We start from the raw sequence: 19,982 nt of genomic DNA on the forward strand, positions 1-19,982 counted from the left end.
CTGGGCTAAATCCTGTCTAAAAGGAACCTGTGCTAATAAACATGATGTGATTGTTGATAAGAAATCCCCAATACCAAAATATCTCGATTTTTATCCCCAAATGTTTATATAAAATCTCATAATTTATAAAAATTGTCAACTAATTCAAATTTTTGAGAAAACAAAAACACTAACAGATAATAACATCATGTTAACAAAATAATTTTATGTGTCGGACCAGTCTCTAACTTGTGACCTCTGGATTAAAATGGGCTGGCTCATAACTCTGCTTATTCATTTATTCATTCAACAAACATGTATTCAATACTCACCATGTGCCAACACCATTTGGAGTATGGGGGCCCATTAGAGAACAAGGCAAACTCCCTGCTCTCATGGAGCTTACAGTCTAGTGAGGGAGGCAGAGAAAGAACACACAAATACTTAATATGGTGTTCACAGGATTTGTGGCAGCTGATGCGAAGAGCTGACTCATTAGCAAAGACCCTGATGCTGGGAAAGATTGAGGGCAGGAAGAGAAGGGGATGAGATGGCTGGATGGCATCACTGACTCAATGGACGTGAGTCTGAGTGAACTCCGGGAGCTGGTGATGGACAGGGAGGCCTGGCATGCTGCAGTTCATGGGGTCACAAAGAGTCGGACATGACTGAGCGACAGAACTGAACTGAGAAACTGTAATGAAATTTGGGATGCTTTCTTGTTTTAAAGATAGTTTTGATGTGGACCATTTTTAAAGTTTTTATTGCATTTGTTACAATATTGCTTCTTCTTTATGCTTTGATTTTTTTGGCCATGAGGCATGTGGGATCTTAGCTTCCCAACCAGGGATCCAACCTGCACCCACTGCATTGGAAGCAAAGTCTTAACCCCTGTACCACCAGTCAGGTCTCTCTCATAAGAGGCAACCTTCAGTAGGGATTTGACTAAAATAAAAGAGTAAGCCATGCGGACTGTACTCTAGGCAGAGGAAAGAGCAAATACAAAGGTCCTGAGATCAAAATAAGCCTAGTGAGAGGAGATGAAAAGAAGTTTCTTAAAGCTGACTGGAGTGTTCCAGACCAGTCTAGATGTAGTTAGAGGGAGGAGTGTGATTTTTTTTTTTTTAAGGAAATCCATTGCAATATTTTGAACAGGGAGATGGCATCATCTTATTTATGTTAAAAAAAAAAATCACTCCAGGGATTTCCCTGGTGATCCAACGGTTAAGATTTCACCTTTCAGTGCAGGAGTTGCAGGTTTGATTCCTGGTCAGGGAACTAAGATTCCATACGTCTATGGCTAATAAAACCAGAACATAAGTAACAGAAGCAATACTGTAACAAATTCTACGAAGTCTTGAAACAAAATGGTCCACATTAAAAAAAAAACAACAAACAACCCTTCTCATTCTAAAAACATAAAAAGATCACTCTGGGTGCTCAAAATAGACTAGAAAGTGGTATGGCAGACTATGAATGGACTAGATAGACAATGATAGACGACTAGAATAGTCAAGAAAAGAGGATTTGATGAGAGATCATGGGCTGAAACTTGTGGTGCCTTGCAACTGAAAGGAATTGATTATAGACAGGATATATTTTGATAACAGAGCTAGCAGGACTTGTTGATGGGTTGGATATAAGATGTGAGGAACCAGAAAACTCAAAGAAGTTGATCATATGAATGGTGAAGACATTGACAGAAATGTAGAAGACCCAGGATCCCACAAATCTGAACCAGCTACAAGCTTGAGGTGGTTTAGAAGACTTGTCAATTACCCTTGCAAACATAATAAAAAGATTCCAACCAGTTGAAAGAATCCTTCCAGACACAATTTGGTATAAACTACTGCATCTAGATGATACTCTTTCTAATCATTCTGTCTTTATATGTATCAGAGGGGGAAGAAAAAGGAAAACTGACATTTACAGTGGGTTAAGGACTATTCTAAGCCATTTACCTATGGTATATCATTGAATGCCCAAAGCAATCCTATAAGGTAAATTACTATAAACTGCATTTTAATAGGTTAAAAGACTTAAAGGTACTTAGAAGTTTATTAACTTGCTGTGTTGGTTTTTTAGGGCTCCCCTGATGGCTCAGACAGTAAAAGAATCCACCTGTAATGCAGGAGACTTGGGTTCAATTCCTGGATCAGGAAGATCCCCTGGAGAAGGGCATGGAAACCCACTCCAGTATTAAACATGCCCACAAATTCTTTGACAGTCCTCCCTTCAAAAGGTGAAGCTCATTTCCCTCTCTTTGAAGGGGGGGGGGTACTTAATGATTCACATTTAGTGAATAGAATGTGGTGGGACTGATGATGCCTGACATCTGAGACTAGTTCATAGATGGCATTATGGGTTCCTCCTTGCTCGCTCTTGGATCATTGCTTTGAGGGAGTTGCCATGTCAAGGAGGAGACTCAAGGGTCCCTGTGAAGAGGCAACATGGCAAGGAACTGAGGCCACCTGAAAACAGCTGGCACCGATTTTCCAAGTGTCCAGCCTTGGACAAGCCTTCTCATGACTGCAGCCCCACCAATAACTTGACCCTCCTGAGAGACCCTGAGTCAGGACAACCCAGGTCTCCCACACTGCAGGTGGATTCTTTATCAGCTGAGCCACCAGGGTAGCCCAAGAATACTAGAGTGGGTAGCCTATCCCTTCTCCAGCGGATCTTCCTGACCCAGGAGTGGAACTGGGGTCTCCTGAATTTCAGGTGGATTCTTTACCAATTGAGCTACCAGGGAATATATCTGTCCTTGGTCACTCACTTATGTGAGGCTTCCTGTGTGGCGTTTGTGGTAAAGGACCCATTTGCCATTGCAGGAGACATGATATTGTGGGTTCGATCCCTGGGTCAGGAAGTTCCCTTGGAAGAGGGCATGGCAACCCACTCCAGTATTCTTGCCTGGAGAATCCCATGGACAGAGGAGCCTGGAGGGCTATAGTCCATAGGGTGGCAAAGAGCTGGACACAACTGAAGTGACTTAGCACGCACACACATGCTCACTTAGGTAAGTAATAGATAACTCCCTGGCTATTTTATTCATCTAATGTCCAAAAATTCAGATCGTTTCAAGTATCTTATTGTCTTGAACAATCTCTAAATATGCAAATGTGAGTGTCACAGGGTACAGTCATTAGATGAGTCAAAATGAATGAGTGTCTGGTCACTGAAGAGAGAGATGTCTGGCCAATGAAAATGAGTTCTGCGTTGAATCCAGGCTCTGTTTTGAGGTTATTATTGCTTTTGGCTCAGACTGGACATTGGATGATTGCTTTTCATACCACTGGGAGGCCTGCAGTCCAACCTCTGACCCAAGTTATCACAGGGGACAGGGAAACACAAACTGAAAATTGTAGCAATTCTCTTCAAGTTCAACACAGAGATAATCAGAAACTTAATCACAACCGACAGATTACAATTTTCTAATCTACCCTTCCAAAGGAAAAGAGACTGCCAAAAAACCCTTCATGATTTCAATTCAGACATGAATGCTGCCAGTCCTGAGAGGCCACAGAAGGTGAGGGATTGATCACCCATTTCTATTATTTTGTAGTCAGAAGGATGACTTTGGCAACCTCTGCTTCTCTCATCAGAAGGCTTTGTGGAGACACTGAGAAGCCTGATCTCCTGTGACATAGACCATGCGTACTGTTGATGCTCATCTCTGTCTAAATGGCCTCCATCCAGAATGTCTTGGCAATTTAGGGCTTGGAGCTTATTAAGAATGCAAAGACATTAATCTCTTGCCCTGAGTGGAGGAAAAGCTGTGAACTTAAAAAAAAAATCAATCTCAACCAAGATGCCACTTTAAAATTTGGTGAAAGAATGTTCTTAGAGGTTTTCATAATTCTTGGAAATTATTTCACTATTTCTTGACAAAAATAATGACACCCAGTGCCTATAATCTGAAGTTCAATGATTCAGTTTTCCTTTTGGTAGAGGAAACTGATTCTCTTTTATTGCAAGAAGAAGCAAGTCTAACTTTAAACCTAGCAATAATACATTCATATTTCTTATTTGCAGTTTTCGTCATTCAGTTAGATAACTTAAGGGCAAAATCTGAGTACTGAAGACAAATTATGCATGTAATCAAATCTCTCTGATTGCAAAAAAAAAAAAAAAAAAGGTCAGGGATCAATATTGTTTCTAGGTCCCTGCCACCTAACTTAAATGTTTGGGTCCTGTTTAAAATTAAGTTTGAATACATACTACTTACTATTTATCAAATGCGAGCCAGTCAGAAAATATTCCCGTTACTGACACTGGTTTGCAATGGTGATGGCTCATTTGAGAAAGAGCCTTTGTTAGTATTGGTCCTAGAAGCAATGCAGTGTCCATTTGACAAATGATAGCCTGTCCTCAGGCTTGCCTCTTTCCCCTAAAGCTTCCACTGCTCTGCTAGCACATTTCTTTTGTATAAATAAATACAAATAAACAAACAAATAAACACTGGATTGAAAATAGTCATGGTCATACTGACTATAAGATTTCTACTCAAAGATGCACATGATTTCATAACTTTATGTTGAAACAGCTGTTTGAGAAAGAAAAAAGGCAACAGAATACTACAAAAGTTCATATATTTATAATTGTTTTTATAGTACATAGTTTATACTATGTACTGTATACTACTATAGTATATACATATTTTTATATTACATAGTTTAAAAAATTTCTAAAAGGATAAATAGTGTGAATAGAAAATCAATGTCTTTTCTTTAAAGGTATTGCTAAATGAGTCCTACAAAATCTTTCCAACTGGGGAAATTTATATTTTCCAATTCTCTTTTTTAATTAAAAATTACATTCTTGACAAATTAAATGGAGAAAATCCTATTAATACATACCATTCTTAATTCCCAATGGAATCTAGACCCTCCTGCCTTCAGTCTTTCCCAGCATCAGGGTCATTTCCAGTGAGTTGGCTCTTAATGATGAATGAATGAGTTCATGGATGAGTGAATGAACTTGATCATAAGACAGACATCTTGTATTAAGACTTGTCATGAGCTTTTCAGTTCCCATATTTGAAACAATTCTTCTGAGAATTGAGATGACTGTGCTTACTACTGATTGACTGATTTTGTAGTGTCTAGTCCAGGTCCTCCTCCCTACCAGATAGATCAAGTCTTCTTGACACATAAAGCCAGGGCCTCCAGAAATGAGGCGTTGGCTCTTCTCTGGGAGTTCCGCTTGCCAAGCAGACAGGAAAAAGTGGAAAGCAAAATTCCTTCCCTTCCCTCTCTCTCTCCTCCTCAAATGTGTCACGGAAATGACTGGTATAAAACAGAACCCACTATTTCTCACTATCTGCTGGGATTCTATGCGGTGTGTTATTTGTAAGCATGGTGGAGATGAATGTGGAAAGCACAGAGATGCTTTTAGGTAGGTGGGTGAGCAACGCATTACAAGTGACAACCAGGGCTACTTTGCCAGACTGCTGTCTGTTCCATCTGGTGATGAGCTGTGAACATTTCTTTCAAATGACTGATATTATAGAAATATTTTTACAGTCAGAGTCAAAAGAAGGAAATAATGGAGTGGCTGTGTTTCACAAGTTTGGGGAAGGGTGTATTCTTCTGCTTTTATCTGTTTCCTGTGGCAGATAAGAGTTTTTCTGCATTTGAACTGGCGTTTTCATAAGATAAGACATCCTCATTCAAGGATTTCCCATGTCCGATTGATCTCCCTTTCTTTTTTTTTCTTTAATTCAAACTGGAGCTCTGTGACAACCTAGAAGGGTGGAGTGGGGAGGGAGGTGGGAGGAAGGTTCAAGAGGGAGGGGACATAGGTATACCTATGGCTGATTCATGTTAATGTTTGATGGGTACCAACACAATATTGTAAAGCAACTATCCTTCAATTAAAAATAAATAAATTTAATTAAAAAAATACAGTGAGAGTTAAAGCTGCTGGTAAAGTGCACAGAAAATATTTTCTTGACTTACATGGTACTTGTGCCCTGGGGACAAATATCAATTACAAGTTCCATCTTACATCCATTAAAATGCAGTTAATCACTTAAAGAATAGGCCAAAGGTGCCATTTAAATAGACTACAGTATGAACAGCACCCCCTGGAGTTGTGTTAGACAGAGACCCTGTCCCAGGAATCTGTCGTGTGCACTCCAACAAAGGGCTTTCCACTGCTCTGAAAAGATTCCTAGGACTGGCTGAAATAGATGAATGACTCCATTAAAATGAGTTAAGTTTCCTGAAACAAAAGCTCTAAGAGCAGCAAAGAGACAGAATAAAAAGATAAAAAATAAATATGTCTTAGGAGTAAATTAACTTCACTTTAAATATATATCCCTTCTCAGGTTACAGTGAAATTTATTTCCACATCTGTAACAGGCCAGTAAATAACTGGATGGCTACTCTTCTATGATCTGAACCTGAAAACTTATCCTCAATTTGTGCTTAAAAGCTTTCATTGACATGTCACATATGTTGAAAAGATTCAACTAAGAGCATTAAGAAATGCTATTCACAAGTCTAGCTTTAGGGTCAGATTCACTTCTCTGAGCTGAATCTTCTAAGATAACTGTGACACCTGAAGAAACAAAAGAGTTATAACCTGTTGATCTCATGGCTCAGAAAGTGACTCTCAAACTTAATAAATTCAACAAATCTTAAGTCATTTCATGTCTTATTTAAACCTAATTCTATCCAGAGAATGGTTTACAGAATAATCTGTGCTTAGAAAACATTTGATTACTATGGAAGTCAAAAGCTCTTTAATATAAATTAAAAACATTGCGTGAGGGGGAAGGCGACATATAGAACCTAACACCCGGAGAATTGGATTACTCCTTTCTGAAAAGTAACATGAAGCTAAGGAGGAGAGAAGTAGAAACACAAGGGTGAGAAGGCACGAGTATGTCTGGAAAGGAATCTTGGGGACAAAATGCCTCAGTCAACTTTGCTGACATATTTCTTTTTCTTTTTTTTTTGATGTGGACCATTTTTAAGGTCTTTATTGAATTTGTTACAACATTGCTTCTGTTTTATGCTTTGGTTTTTTGGCTGCGAGGAATGTGAAATCTTAGCTCTCTGACCAGGGATCGAACCCATACCCTCTGCACTAGAAGACAAAGTCTTAACCACTGGACCCCCAGGGAAGTAAGTCCCTGCTAATAATTTCTGACTCAAGAACAATCCTCATTCTCTCTTTCTTCTACCACCCCATTTTGGCCATTTTCTTATTTCTTTACCAATTTCACCAGAGGATCTTATAGGAAAGACAAATAGTAAATCTCTAAAATAAAAACATTGGAAAGAAAAAAAAAAAGTCTAAAATTAGAGAATTTGCTGGCTAAGGTACATCCATATACCATGCTCAGCTATCTCCCAGACATAACCAACCTCTTCTTAACTTTGCAAAGTCCTCAAAGAAAATGCTTCACATCATAAATTATATTTAGAATCGCATTTCAGCTCAGGCTCTATCTGTCAACATCCTTGAAAGCACTTAGTCACTTATTAGCATTAGGCATGTTTCTCTAAAGATCATCAATCATTGCATATTAGCTACACAGTGAAAACCTTATTTGGTTTTCTTTAGTGAATGAAGACCCTGGCTCCCTGGCTTCGAAACAACATGGTCTTGGCTGTATCATCCTCTTGTACAACTATGGAAATACCTTCAGTCTTGAACGATTCATTTAAAATAAGCAAAGAAAAAAATGTAAAGTCTTTGATAGATAAACCTTACCATGTTGAAAGAGACATTGCCCTGACATTTTAAGAGCCTTAGATTTATGGAGTGACCGAGTGACAGACCAAAGGCAAACACAAGAAGAATCATAGAGTTAACCCTGGGAAACCTTCCATTGTCCATGGCCAAGGGTTTGCCAATCACTTTGTCACAGGCTTCCATGGGCAAAATGTGAAGCAATGAATCAGAACTAGGAAGTGTTGCGTTTCTGGGTTATTTGACATCTGCTATTCACTTTTCACTTTCATACATTGGAGAAGGAAATGGCAACCTGCTCCAGTGTTCTTGCCTGGAGAATCCCAGGGACGGTGGAGCCTGATGGGCTGCTGTCTATGGGGTCACACAGAGTCAGACATGACTGAAAAGACTTAGCAGCGGCAGCATTGACCTCTTATTCTGCAATGGCCAATAGCCTCATATATATAGAAAAAAGAACAAAAATCTCTTCTTTTTCATTTGGACAGTTACAAAAATATGAGTAGAACGTCTGTTAACAAGCATTTGTCTGCGGTTGACTGTTACAGGGTGTTGGAGTGTTAGTTATATTTATTAATTGACTCAAGGTTATTCAAAACAAATAGTCTTACTCTTTATTAATACTTTTAAAATGTTACTACTTCAAATATGATTAATTGGTGGTCCTTAAATTTTTTTTTTTTTTAATTTAAATAAAGGAATCTCAGAAGTATCTAGGTTCTGTTCTGGGTACAAAATGCTTCTTCTACTAACATATCTCTGTGCTCAGTTGTGTCTGACTCCTTGCAATCTCATGGACTATAGCCTGCCAGGCTCCTCTGTACATGGAATTTTCCAGGCAAGAATACTAGCATGGGTTGCCATTTCTACCTCCAGAAGATCTTCCTGATCCAGGGATCAAACTTGTATCTCCTGCATTAGCAGGCAGATTCTTTACCGCTAAGCCGCCGGTGAACCCTAATATATCTCCAGATATTACTAAAATGTCACTAAAATATCACAGTTACTTAACTGGACATATCAACAGTATTGATATCTTGGGCAAAATTAGACTCGCCTACTCAATGGCAGGGGCTTCCCCGGTGGATCAGCAGTAAAGAATCCACCTGCCAATGCAAGACACACTGGTTCAATCCCTGAGTTGGGAAGATCCCCTGGAGAAGGAAATGGCACCCCACTCCAGTATTCTTGCTTGGGAAATCTCCTGGAATGAGAAGCCTGGCGGCCTACAGTCCTGGGGGTTGCAAAAGAGTCAGACAGGACTCAGCAACTAAACAATGACAACCACCACCTCCATGATACCTTTACTTCTTGTGTTGCTCTATACACATCAACTTCCATTTATTAATCAAAGAAGTATAACTTCAAAAGTTAAAATTTGATGGTGTTCTGTTCACTTCTACTTCTAACTATGAAACTAGTTAATCATACACAGAATTGTTAAGTGCTGGAAGTAGTCTAAGATTGAAAAGTGAGAAAGGTGCTTTTGATGGAAATATAGCTTTGCTTGTGTCCCAAGCAGGAAAGCCTGACTATCTGACAGTCACTACAAGGTCATTTCACTCAAAACTCATTTGAGGGTTCAGTGAAGCAATTCCCATTTTGACATACCAGCATTTTAATGTTACATGTATTCCACCGGAAGTGGTTAAATGTTAAAGATCAGTAGTTTTTGCCTCTCAGACCTAGGAAGGCAGCTTCTTTGCCTCCAACAGTGGCCTCCAAAGTCTTAACAATAAAACCATCTAGAGGCACTCGAAACAGGTCACCAGCTTAATTTTTAGAAAGCTCTCCACCGCCACAAGATTATACTTCGATCCTTATCAAAATAATGTCCATGTAGATATCTGTCATCAGTTTTTAAGGAAATTTGTTTTCAAATGCAATTTGTGTGTGTGTGTGTGAGCTCTGTTGTGCCTGACTCTTTGCAACTCCATGGACTGTAGCCCACTAGGAAAAAAAAAGTCCATGGAATTTCCCAGGTAAGAATACTGGAGCAGTTTGCCATTTCCTTCTCCAGGGATCTTCCCGACCTGGGGACTGAAACTGCGTCTCATACCTTTAGGCTTTTTACCAGTAGGGCCACTGGGACGATACTAAATGCTATTTGCTTATACATAGAGGAAACTACATTTCTATTATTTACTATATTTATGTTAACTATATATATCAACTCAGTTATCCATGTAAATACAGCACAAAGAGAATGAATTTGTTACAATTTAAAAGTTCAATATTTGCTCAAGCATTTTTAACTTCTTGAGATGTTAAGAGAAGTTGAAGAAATTTTCAATTCAAGGCTTTAAAAAATATCACTGCTAATCCAAACCAAGCAAACCAACTAATCAATCAATCACTAGCAACACATAAAACTTCACAGCATCTATAAGTACACTCAGCTCCTCCTATGCAACTTTGACATTGGTGCTACTCCAGGATTCTATAGGCAACAAACATCTAGATTATTTCATTCATTTTAGTCTTACAAGAAGGACACAATAAGTAGTTTGTGAATAAGGAGAGATTCACCCTCCCATGAGATACTTAAAACACTAGTCTGTGGGTCAGTGCATACATAGCCCATATAAATACTGGCATAGTGATTCACGTTCTATTTTAGAGATAGATATTGATACATATATATGTGTGTATATATGTATGTATATGTGTGAACATATATATCTATATATATATATGAGGGCTTCCCTTGTGGCTCAGCTGGTAAAGAATCTGCCTGCAATGTGGGAGACCTGGGTTCGATCCCTGGGTTGGGAAGATCCCCTGGAGAAGGGAATGGCAACTCACTCCAGTATTCTTGCCTGGAAAATCCCATGGACAGAGGAGACTGGCGGGCTGCAGTCCATAGGGTTGCAAAGAATTGTACTTGTCTAAGCAGCTAGCAGTTTCACTTTTAACTTTTCATATATATATGAAAGTGAAAGTTGCTCAGTCACGTCCGACTCTTTGTGACCCCATGGACTATACAGTCCATGGGAATTCTCCAGGCCAGAATACTGGAGTGAGTAGCCTTTCCCTTCTCCAGGGGATCTGAGCCACCAGGGAAGCCCATATAAAAATGGCTTCTGACCAGGGCTCTCACCAGGGCTCCTGAGTCAGGGAGGAAATACTGATAAACAGATGTTGTGGGAGACTCAGCAAACTGAAGCTCTAAAAAGGTTTCAGATAATCATGTGAAATGCTGGAAATAAAAGCTTATTTCTCCTTCTCAGCAACACACACTGGGGTTGTCACTGTATTGCATAAGAACATCCAGATGAAAAATGAAATGCAAGCATCCAGAAAGGATGTTTAAAAATATGTAAGTATATATGTATATATATTAATATGTGAATATATTAAATGTTATAAAAATATGTAGATAAGTAGAGAGGTGAATATCACTGGTTACAGTACCTGGTACAATGTAACCAAGTAATAAATGTTATTAGAATGTGTATGAGTGTATGTGTGAATAAGAATGGAAACTGTTTTTTTTATTTTAGCTTTTGCCATTATAAGCATGACTACAAATAACATCTTTGTATAGCTTTGTAACATCTTACACAAACTCATGATTCAAACTAAGAGTACAACAATAACTTTGGGGGTCAGTATAGCAATGCCTATCAAAATTACAAAGGCACATATCCTTTGATTCAATAATTCTAATTCTAGAAATTTATCCTTCAACTATAGTCACACATGCGTACAAAGCCATACAAAAAAGTTATTTGTAGTCAAGTTTATAACGGCAAAAGCTGAAAAACAAGACAATTTCCATTCTTATTCACACGCACTCTCTCACACATTCTAGTAACATTTATTACTTGGTTAGTTTGTACCAGGAACTGTGACCAATGATATTCACCTATCTACTTATCTATACATTCTTATAACATTTAATGTATTTACATATGAATATGTATAACCATATATGTGCATGTGTGTGTGCTCAGTCTCTTCAGCCCTGTCCTACTCTTTGCAACCCCAGGGATGGTAACCTGGCAGGCTCCTCTGTCCATGGGATTTTCCCAGCAAGATTATTGGAGTGGGTTGCCATGCCTTCTTCCAACTGATTCAGGGATCAAACCCACGTCTCCTGTGTCTCCTGCATTGGCAGGAGGATTCTTTACTGCTGAGCCACTGGGGAAGCCCATATACACATACACTTATATATTTTTAAAGGTCCTCTTTGGATGCTTGCATTTCATTTTCATCTAGATGCTCTTATGTAATACAATGACAGCCCTAGTGTGTGCTGCTGAGAAGGAGACACAGCTTTTATTTCCAGCATGCTTACATGCCTATCTGAAGCCCCTTTTAAGCTTCAGTATGCTGAGTCTCCCACAACATCTGTCAATCAGAATTTCCTCCCTGACATAGGAGCCCTGGTGAGAGGACTGACTCTGTCTAGAAGTTTCCAGAGAACAGTTCCTTGAAGGAGTTGAGGCAGAAGAGACACATGCCCTGAGGTTTGTCAGCGCTCATAGCAGCCCCTCCCTGAAAAGTCCCATCCCATTTCTACAGCTGCATCAAGGAGCACGGCTTTCAGCCAAATCTGTGACATTTTGTGGTTTGTCAACTTTATTGAACTCTAGAATTACTGAACTCCAGATTAAGTTACAGATTCATGTTGAAGTTTTGATACCCTGGGTAAACCAATAGATGACTTGCAGTATTATATGAACCTTCAGAAATTGTGAATGTATATTATATTATGTATTAATTATAATGCTCAGATAATGGCACCCCACTCCAGTACTCTTGTCTGGAAAATCCCATGGACAGAGGAGCCTGATGGGCTGCAGTCCATGGGGTCGCGAAGAGTCGGACACGACTGAGCGACTTCCCTTTCATTTTTCACTTTCATGCATTGGAGAAGGAAATTGCAACCCACTCCAGTGTTCTTGCCTGGAGAATCCCAGGGATGGGGAAGCCTGATGGGCTGCCATCAATGGGGGTCACACAGAGTCAGACACAACTGAAGCGACTTAGCAGCAGCATCAGCAGATGGTATAGAATCCACCTGCAACATGAGAGACTCAGGTTGGATCCCTAGGTTGGAAAGATCCCCTGGAGAATGAAAGGGGCTACCTACTCCAGTATTCTTGTCTGGAGAATTCCATATTGGTCGGCATGAGGTCAAAAGAGTTGGACAAGTGACTAATACTTTTTCTTTCATACATAAATTATCTATTTATATATTAATTTATATAGCATATAACATAGATAATTAAGTGGGTTTTCAAGAGACTAGTAACATCCCACAAAAACAAAATTAGAAATCACCAGAGTACCCCACTTTAGGCTAAATTTAAATGATACTCATAATTCACTTAAGTTCCTTTGTGTGAAGTATAATACTTGACTACTGTGAAATTCTAAATGCATTTTTTAAACTTTTTAATATAGTGACACACTTATTTAAAGAAATAAGTGGCTTTTAACTAGTCCTGGATTAGATGTTTTTGTAAATAAAGACTTTAGAATAACAAACAGTGATATTATCAATGTTATACATTATAGATCATCTGAGGGGAATTTCAGGAGATAGAAATCTTCAGATGACAAAATTAAAACTGAATATGCTTCCCAAGAAGCCTACTGTGAAGTAGTGCATCACATAATTGCACCATTATACTCCAGTGAGGTCCTAACAATATTCCAGATTGGAGGAGGTCATGCTGTGAGCAGCTCAGTCTGTGCAGGGTGGGGGGTTCTAGGGCCAGAGGCCTGGGTTCAAACCCAAGTTTCATCACTTTCTAGTGGTGTGACATCATCAAGTTACTTCTTCATCTCTTGAAAATGCAATTTCCCCATCAAACAGGGGTGATAACAATACTCCTTCCATAGGCTTTCTTGTAGTGATTGAAATGAACAAAACCAAGTATACCATGCATAATAATGGTAACCATTATTATTATATCATGTCTCAAGTGACACATATTTATGCATATTATAAACATAAACCAAAGACCACTATGTAGGATTCAGTGATGGCAAACCTAGCAAGAGGACCTAATTCTAGGTGATGGATTAGTTCATAGCTAATAAGGATAACTACAGGGCCAGATTTGTAATGACTCAGAAACAGAAACATAGGTTGAACAGACTTAATGGTTTCAGGGAAAAGAATGTAACTTCCTAGGGAAATCATAAAAGAGTTTGAAAGGGAGGGAAAACCTGTGTGCCCCTTTGGGAACAGGCTTGTCTCTGGCTTATTGAATGTAATAATTTGGCCAGGCAGAGAAAGTAAGATGGTCCTGGAAGAGCTGATTTACATCTGGTGCCCTCAAACCTACCTTCCCTACAGGATTTCACCTGCCAGCTGACCTAGGAGTTAGGAGGATATCTAAGTGGGCTCACCACATGGGATTTCCTGGCACCTTCCTTAACAGATCTTTCACAAAACTAGATGCAATCTCCCTTTTCAGAAGGATCTTATAATGCGGGGAAAGATTGAGGGCAGGAGGAGAAGGAGGTGACAGAGGATGAGATAGTTGGAGAGCATCACTGACTCAATGGACATGAGTTTGAACAAACTCCAGGAGACGGTAAAGGACAGGGGAGCCTGGTGTGCTGCAGTCCATGGGGTGGCAAAGAGCTGGACACAATTTAGCGAATGAACAACAATAAATCACTCATTTTAAAGGTTTTCACAACACCTTGTACTCTAAAGTTTCTTAAGTCAGGTTTGAGGAATGCCTCTGCCACATTAGAACAGTAAGACTTGGTCTGTAGGACTCTTAAAATGGGTTAGTTTTGGTTCTAATGGAGATGGGACTGCATATAAGGGACACATTTCAGCCCGTGCTTCTCCCAGGTAATCCTCAGAGTTCATCAGAACTGGTAGTCATGCAGGAAATTAGGATTTCATCTATTTCTCCCTCATTTCTGGGAGTGTTTCTTTCTAGGACCTGGCTCCTAATCTAAATACTATCTGTAAATCTTACAAATCTCTAGAATTCCTTAATGTCTGATTTTTTGGATTAGGATTTCCAGAAATTCATAAAAGACAACCTAAAAGCATCCTATCTGGTAACTTCTCCTGTCACAAAACTCTAAGAATTCCCCACAACCTTTTCCTAACCCTACCTGCCTTCCCCCTCCTCCCCCAATCTTGTACTGAGCCCAAAGCTAGCTTTAGGCAAATCCCCAAAGTACATTCTGAGTTCCTAACACTTTTGGGTTCTGTGTTTATGGGTGACTTTCTATTGCTGATTATGATGGGGATGCAGAGTTTTACATATTTGCATAGTCCTTTTTAATATTCCATCTCTTTCCCTTAGGCTGTTTTCTCAACGCCACAAAATTCCAGTTGGTGGGTTCCCTGGTGGATCAGAGGTAAAGCGTCTGCCTGCAATGCGGGAGACTTGGGTTCGATCCCTGGGTGGGGAAGATCCCCTGGAGAAGGAAATGGCAACCCACTCCAGTACTCTTGCCTGGAAAATTCCATGGACTGAGGAACCTTGTAGGCTACAGTCCATGGGGTCGCAAAGAGTCGGACACGACTTATCGACTTCACTCACTCAGCAGCTTATTGTAGAGTTGAGGACACTGAGGTCCAGAGATGTTGGGATGTGTTCAGAGTTTCAAAGCAAGCAGGAGTCAAATCATATGGGGGTTTGTGTCCTGCCCTAGCTCTTCATGCCCATTTCCTCTGATGCCAGTGGTAATCACACAATGATGTTAGCTACTGAAACTGTGACAGACTGCAGTTAAGTGTTCTTGGTCTTGTCTGCAAAGTAATTGATGCGGTGCAGTTCGCACTTTGGAACCTGACAGATTGGGCCTGATTTTCCTCAGCTCCATCACTTACTTCTTGTGAGAGCCTTGAGCATCCTATCATTGATAAAATGGAGTCATATCTACTCATAGGTTGTTAGAAGGAGGAAGGAAAAGTAACACATTTATCCCGGTGCTTGGCCCATCATAAGCATTCAGTAAAGACCAGATACGACACAGTCATGCACAGCAGATGAATATGTTTTCCCACTCACCTGTCTGGGAATCTTTCTCTTAGGCCATTTGTTTTCTAAAAACCTATTCGCTTCCCAAGGTTAGTATGCATATGAATCACATAGGTATTGTAAGATGCAGGTTCTGATTTAATAAATCTGGGGTGGACCTGGAGCTCTAACAAGCTTTCAGGTGATAACAATCTGCCAGTCCATGGTCCATCAAACTCTGAGCAGAGAGAATATACCTTTGTGAGTTGAATTTAGGGACAAGGTCCTTCAAGACCAGTACCTTTCAAACTACCTGGAGGGCTTGTTAAAATACATTTCTAACAAGTTCCCAAGTTATATTTAGGCTGCTGGTCTAAGGCAATGGTAACCCACTCCACTACTCTTGCCTGGAAAATCCCATGGACAGAGGAGCCTGGTAGGCTGCAGTCCATGGGATCACTAACAGTCGGACACGACTGAGCGACTTCACTTTCACTTTTCACTTTCATGCATTGGAGAAGGAAATGGCAACCCACTCCAGTGTTCTTGCCTGGAGAATCCCAGGGGTGGTGGAGCCTGGTGGGCTCCCGTCTGTGGGGTCGCACAGAGTCGGGCACGACTGAAGCGACTTAGCAGCAGCAGTAGCTAGGGACTATGCTTTTTCTAGGCTTAGCAGGGGGCTACTGAAACCAGAAGGGTGTTCGGTTCCAATGATTATTGAAAGTACGGGGGGAAACGGGGTTGTGGGGCCGGAGAGTGGAGGTGGAGGAGTTGAGGGGGATGGCTCTTCTTGAGGAACCTCCCTGCAAAGACTTTCCCATCTTCCCGGGCCTAAGGGTGCGCCCTCCCATCGCGATCCTAGCAGGCACCCCTTACCTTGTAGGTATTGATGGGGATATCAATGATAATGTGCAGCAGGTCTCCGAGAGCCAGGCTGGCTATCAAGATATTTGGACCGTTTCGCATGCACTTGTTCTTGTAAATGATTCTCAGTAGCGTGGAGTTTCCGATGATGCCCAGCACGAACACTAGGCAGGACACCACCGTGTTGATGTACTTGAAAGTCTCCTTGATCTCTATGGGTCCATCGCACGGGGGTGGGGTGCGCGGTGGGATTCCCGCCATCCTTCCCCCTCTAGGAATCTGCGGTGTTGCGGACGATCGCGGGTCGCTGGCGTTGGACCTCCCGGGCCAGGAGGTCTCAGTCGGGGTCTCCATCATCTCTCCGGTCCCCGGAAGTGGCTGAGTGGCCCCGGCTGGCGGGAATTCCCTCTCTTCTGCTTGGATCCCCGCCACGCCGCAGGCAAGGATCAGCGCCACCAGGGCGCGTCCGCACAAGCTGGGCAGCGGCTGCATGCTGCTGCCTGCTCCAGAGGGAGTCGGGTGGCCGCTCCTCCGCTTTCCGAGTCTAGAGACCAGCAAGGGAAGGAAGACAGGACACCCGGGTCAGCGTCCCCAGCCACGCCCCTGCAAGCCGCTATCCTGAAGCGCAGCAGCGCCCGCACTCTCAGTGCGCAAAGTATTAATAAGTCGAGCTGGCGCGGGAGTGGGGAACTCTGGCGCGTGGGACTCGCCTGCGCCCCTAGACCGTCCCTCCAGAGCCAGCTTTCGCTGGTTTTTCCTCCCCTGCGTCCCCTGAGGGGTAAATGACTCGCAGTGGGGCGGGGTATCCTGGAAGGGGTGTGACGGGGAGGATAGGACGGGTGTCCAAAGCAAAGCTTTGAGCTCCTGGTGTGCGCAGAGGGAGCAGTATTCGTTCTGGCCAAGGGCGCGCGGGGACGGGGCAAATCAAGGCAGGTTAGAGATCAAGGGCATCGCCAGTCTCTGCTTTCGACTCCACAGCAACCCCGGATGCCGCATGTCTGGACTTTCAGACCCCTTCCTTCCCGGCTCCTTCGGCACCGCCCCCACCCCCCATACACACACCCCAGGACTGAGCCGGCTGACTCGGAAAATCTCCCGGACATCTCCACTTGGTCTATTTGGAAGAGTCTCTATCTGGATTAACTCGGAAGTTTCTATCCCCTTCGAGTGACTTCAGACACTCAAGCCCTCTCCTTCACTCCAATCCCATTTTAATCTGCTGTAGCTACAGGTTAAAAAACAAACAAACAAACAAAAACAAACCTAAGAAGTAATCCAAACTGAAGCCCCAGGATAAGGTTCAATCACAGATTTGAATTAAACACCCAGCAGAACGGTTACCTCTTGGTCCGGACGCACCAGGCAGGGACCTCCTTCCCCGGCGCGCGGCTGGGTTCCCGGCTGCCCGGGAGCAGAGCGCGCCTCCCTTCAGCAGCGGGAGGGTCTGGCTCTGACGAAACGCCGAGGGAATGCCTGACAGTGTGGCCTCCGCAGTTTGCTCGGGATCCTTGCTGTCCCAAGACAAGTACTTTTATTCATTCGCCCCTTCCCCATCAATCACCACCAGACTCCTCCCGTCCCTAGCGACCGCGCAGCAACCTTTCCCCTGGGGCGACGCCTGGACAGCGTCAGTCGGACCTGGCCGTTGCCATACTGGACAGTCCTAGGCCAGAGATGCGTCCTGAAAGGCTGTGGACATGTCATAGCTCAAAGCGCTTCAGATGACGAGTCTCGGCCAAGGGCAAGTTTTTACACAACTCCTGGCCCTCGAGGCGCGAGACTAGAACCTGGCTCTGAATTAAATGTGTTTAATGCCCGCTTCCTAGGTGGTGCTAGTGGTAAAGAACCCACCTGCCAATGCAGGAGACAAGAGACTAGGGTTGCATCCCTGGGTCAGGAAGATTCCCTGGAGGAGGATATGGCAACCCACCCCAGTATTCTTGCCTGAAGAAGGCCCATGGACAGAGGAGCCTGTTGGGCTACAGTCCATAGGGTTGCACAGAGTCTGAAGTGACTGAGCACAGGTACACACGATGTCTGTTAAGACTCCCCTTCCCCGCCCCAAAAGTTAAACATCCCACGGTGACACCTAAACTTCAATTAGTTGGGGGTGGAGGGTGCTCTTGGCTTTTAAAGAAAATTATATATGTATTTTAATTGAAGGACAATTACTTTACAATATTGTGATGATTTTTGCCATATATCAATATGAATCAGCCATAAGCATACATGTGTCACTTCCATCCTGAACCCCCACCCCCACCTCCCTTCTCACCCTATTCCGGCTTTGGGTGCCCTGCTTCATACATCAAACTCCCTGCTGCTCCTGCTGCTAAGTCGCTTCAGCTGTGTCTGACTCTGTGCAACCCCATAGACGGCTGCCCACCAGGCTCCTCTGTCCCTGGGATTCTCTAGGCAAGAATACTGGAGTGGGTTGCCATTTCCTTCTGCAATGCATGCATGCATGCTATGTCGCTTCAGTTGTGGCCGACTCTATGTGATCCCATGGACAGCAGCCCACCAGGCTCCTCTGTCCATGGAATTCTTCAGGCAAGAATATTGGAGTGGGTTGCATTTCCTTCTCCAACATCAAACTCCCACTGACTATTTTACATATGACAATGTATATGTTTCAATGCTATTTTCTCAGATCATCCCACTCTCTTCTCCCACTGAGTCCAGATGTTTTCCTGTTAAGTGTCAAGTCTGCACTGGCCCCCACCAGCATGGAAGAGCTTGATCCTTTCTTCTTAAGCCTCATCACTGCCCTGAGAGAGAATTAAAATTCCTCCCTCATTTTCTCTAGCGGTGGCTCTTCTCTCTTCCTGCTGTGTCTTAAAGTGCTATTGTCAGTCTATCTCCAGATTTTATTACTGTCAGAACCTGATACCTATCTGGGGCATGAAAATAATCAGAGAGCTAACATTCAGATTTAGGATATTTATCAGCAGAGCCATGAAGTGAATTCTTCCTATCCATTCTTGAACTCAGTTTTTAAGAGGTAGAAAGAAATAATACTGGCTGAGAATTTTGGCCAGTTTTAGCTAGATTGTATAGAACGGAAGTCAGAAATTCAGGCTGTACAGTATATACTGGATGTCACTCTGCTGTCCTCCAGTCAGCTAAGTCCCCGTTGGATCTGTGAAATTTCAGACTCGGGAGGAGCCACTTCTTGCAGCAATTCACCTGGTGTCTAGGTGGGTCATTCTTAACTTCACAGCTGGTTAATGGCAGAGGTGGGACCAGAATCTTGGATTTTGGGGCTTCGATACAAAGTTTTCTGGGAAAATCTAAGTAAGAAATCAATTTCTATTTTAAAAGGTGAACTTTAAGTGTGAAATATGGTCTAAAGAACATGATTAAGAAGTAATGCTAAAGGAATGAGAAATATGGTCTAGAATTGTGAGTACTAATTCCAGATCTGGCTATTTTGAGCCCAGTACTCATCCTTCCTGTCTTGGTAAAAAACAAAGTCAACATTCAGTT

General features: G+C 42.2%; 1 protein-coding gene across 2 annotated transcripts in view; it reads right to left on the minus strand.

Annotated features, from left to right (window-relative positions):
• The window catches only part of EDNRB (endothelin receptor type B), a 39,977-nt gene extending 21,975 nt beyond the window's left edge, over positions 1-18,002 (minus strand). Inside the window, exons 1-2 of one of the 2 annotated variants that reach the window (XM_019971599.2) lie at positions 17,838-18,002; positions 16,509-17,040 (exon numbers count right to left, since the gene is read on the minus strand). In XM_019971599.2, coding sequence (XP_019827158.2) covers positions 16,509-16,988 — 480 coding nt within the window. In that variant the 5' untranslated portion in view covers positions 16,989-17,040; positions 17,838-18,002. Of the gene's footprint in view, positions 1-16,508; positions 17,041-17,759; positions 17,775-17,837 lie in introns of those variants that run through there. The other variant, XM_019971600.2, reaches the window with a different exon arrangement.
• Between the last annotated feature and the right edge of the window lie 1,980 nt (positions 18,003-19,982).

The sequence above is a fragment of the Bos indicus genome, chromosome 12, assembly GCF_029378745.1.
Source record: "Bos indicus isolate NIAB-ARS_2022 breed Sahiwal x Tharparkar chromosome 12, NIAB-ARS_B.indTharparkar_mat_pri_1.0, whole genome shotgun sequence".
Classification (NCBI taxonomy): Eukaryota; Metazoa; Chordata; class Mammalia; order Artiodactyla; family Bovidae; genus Bos; species Bos indicus.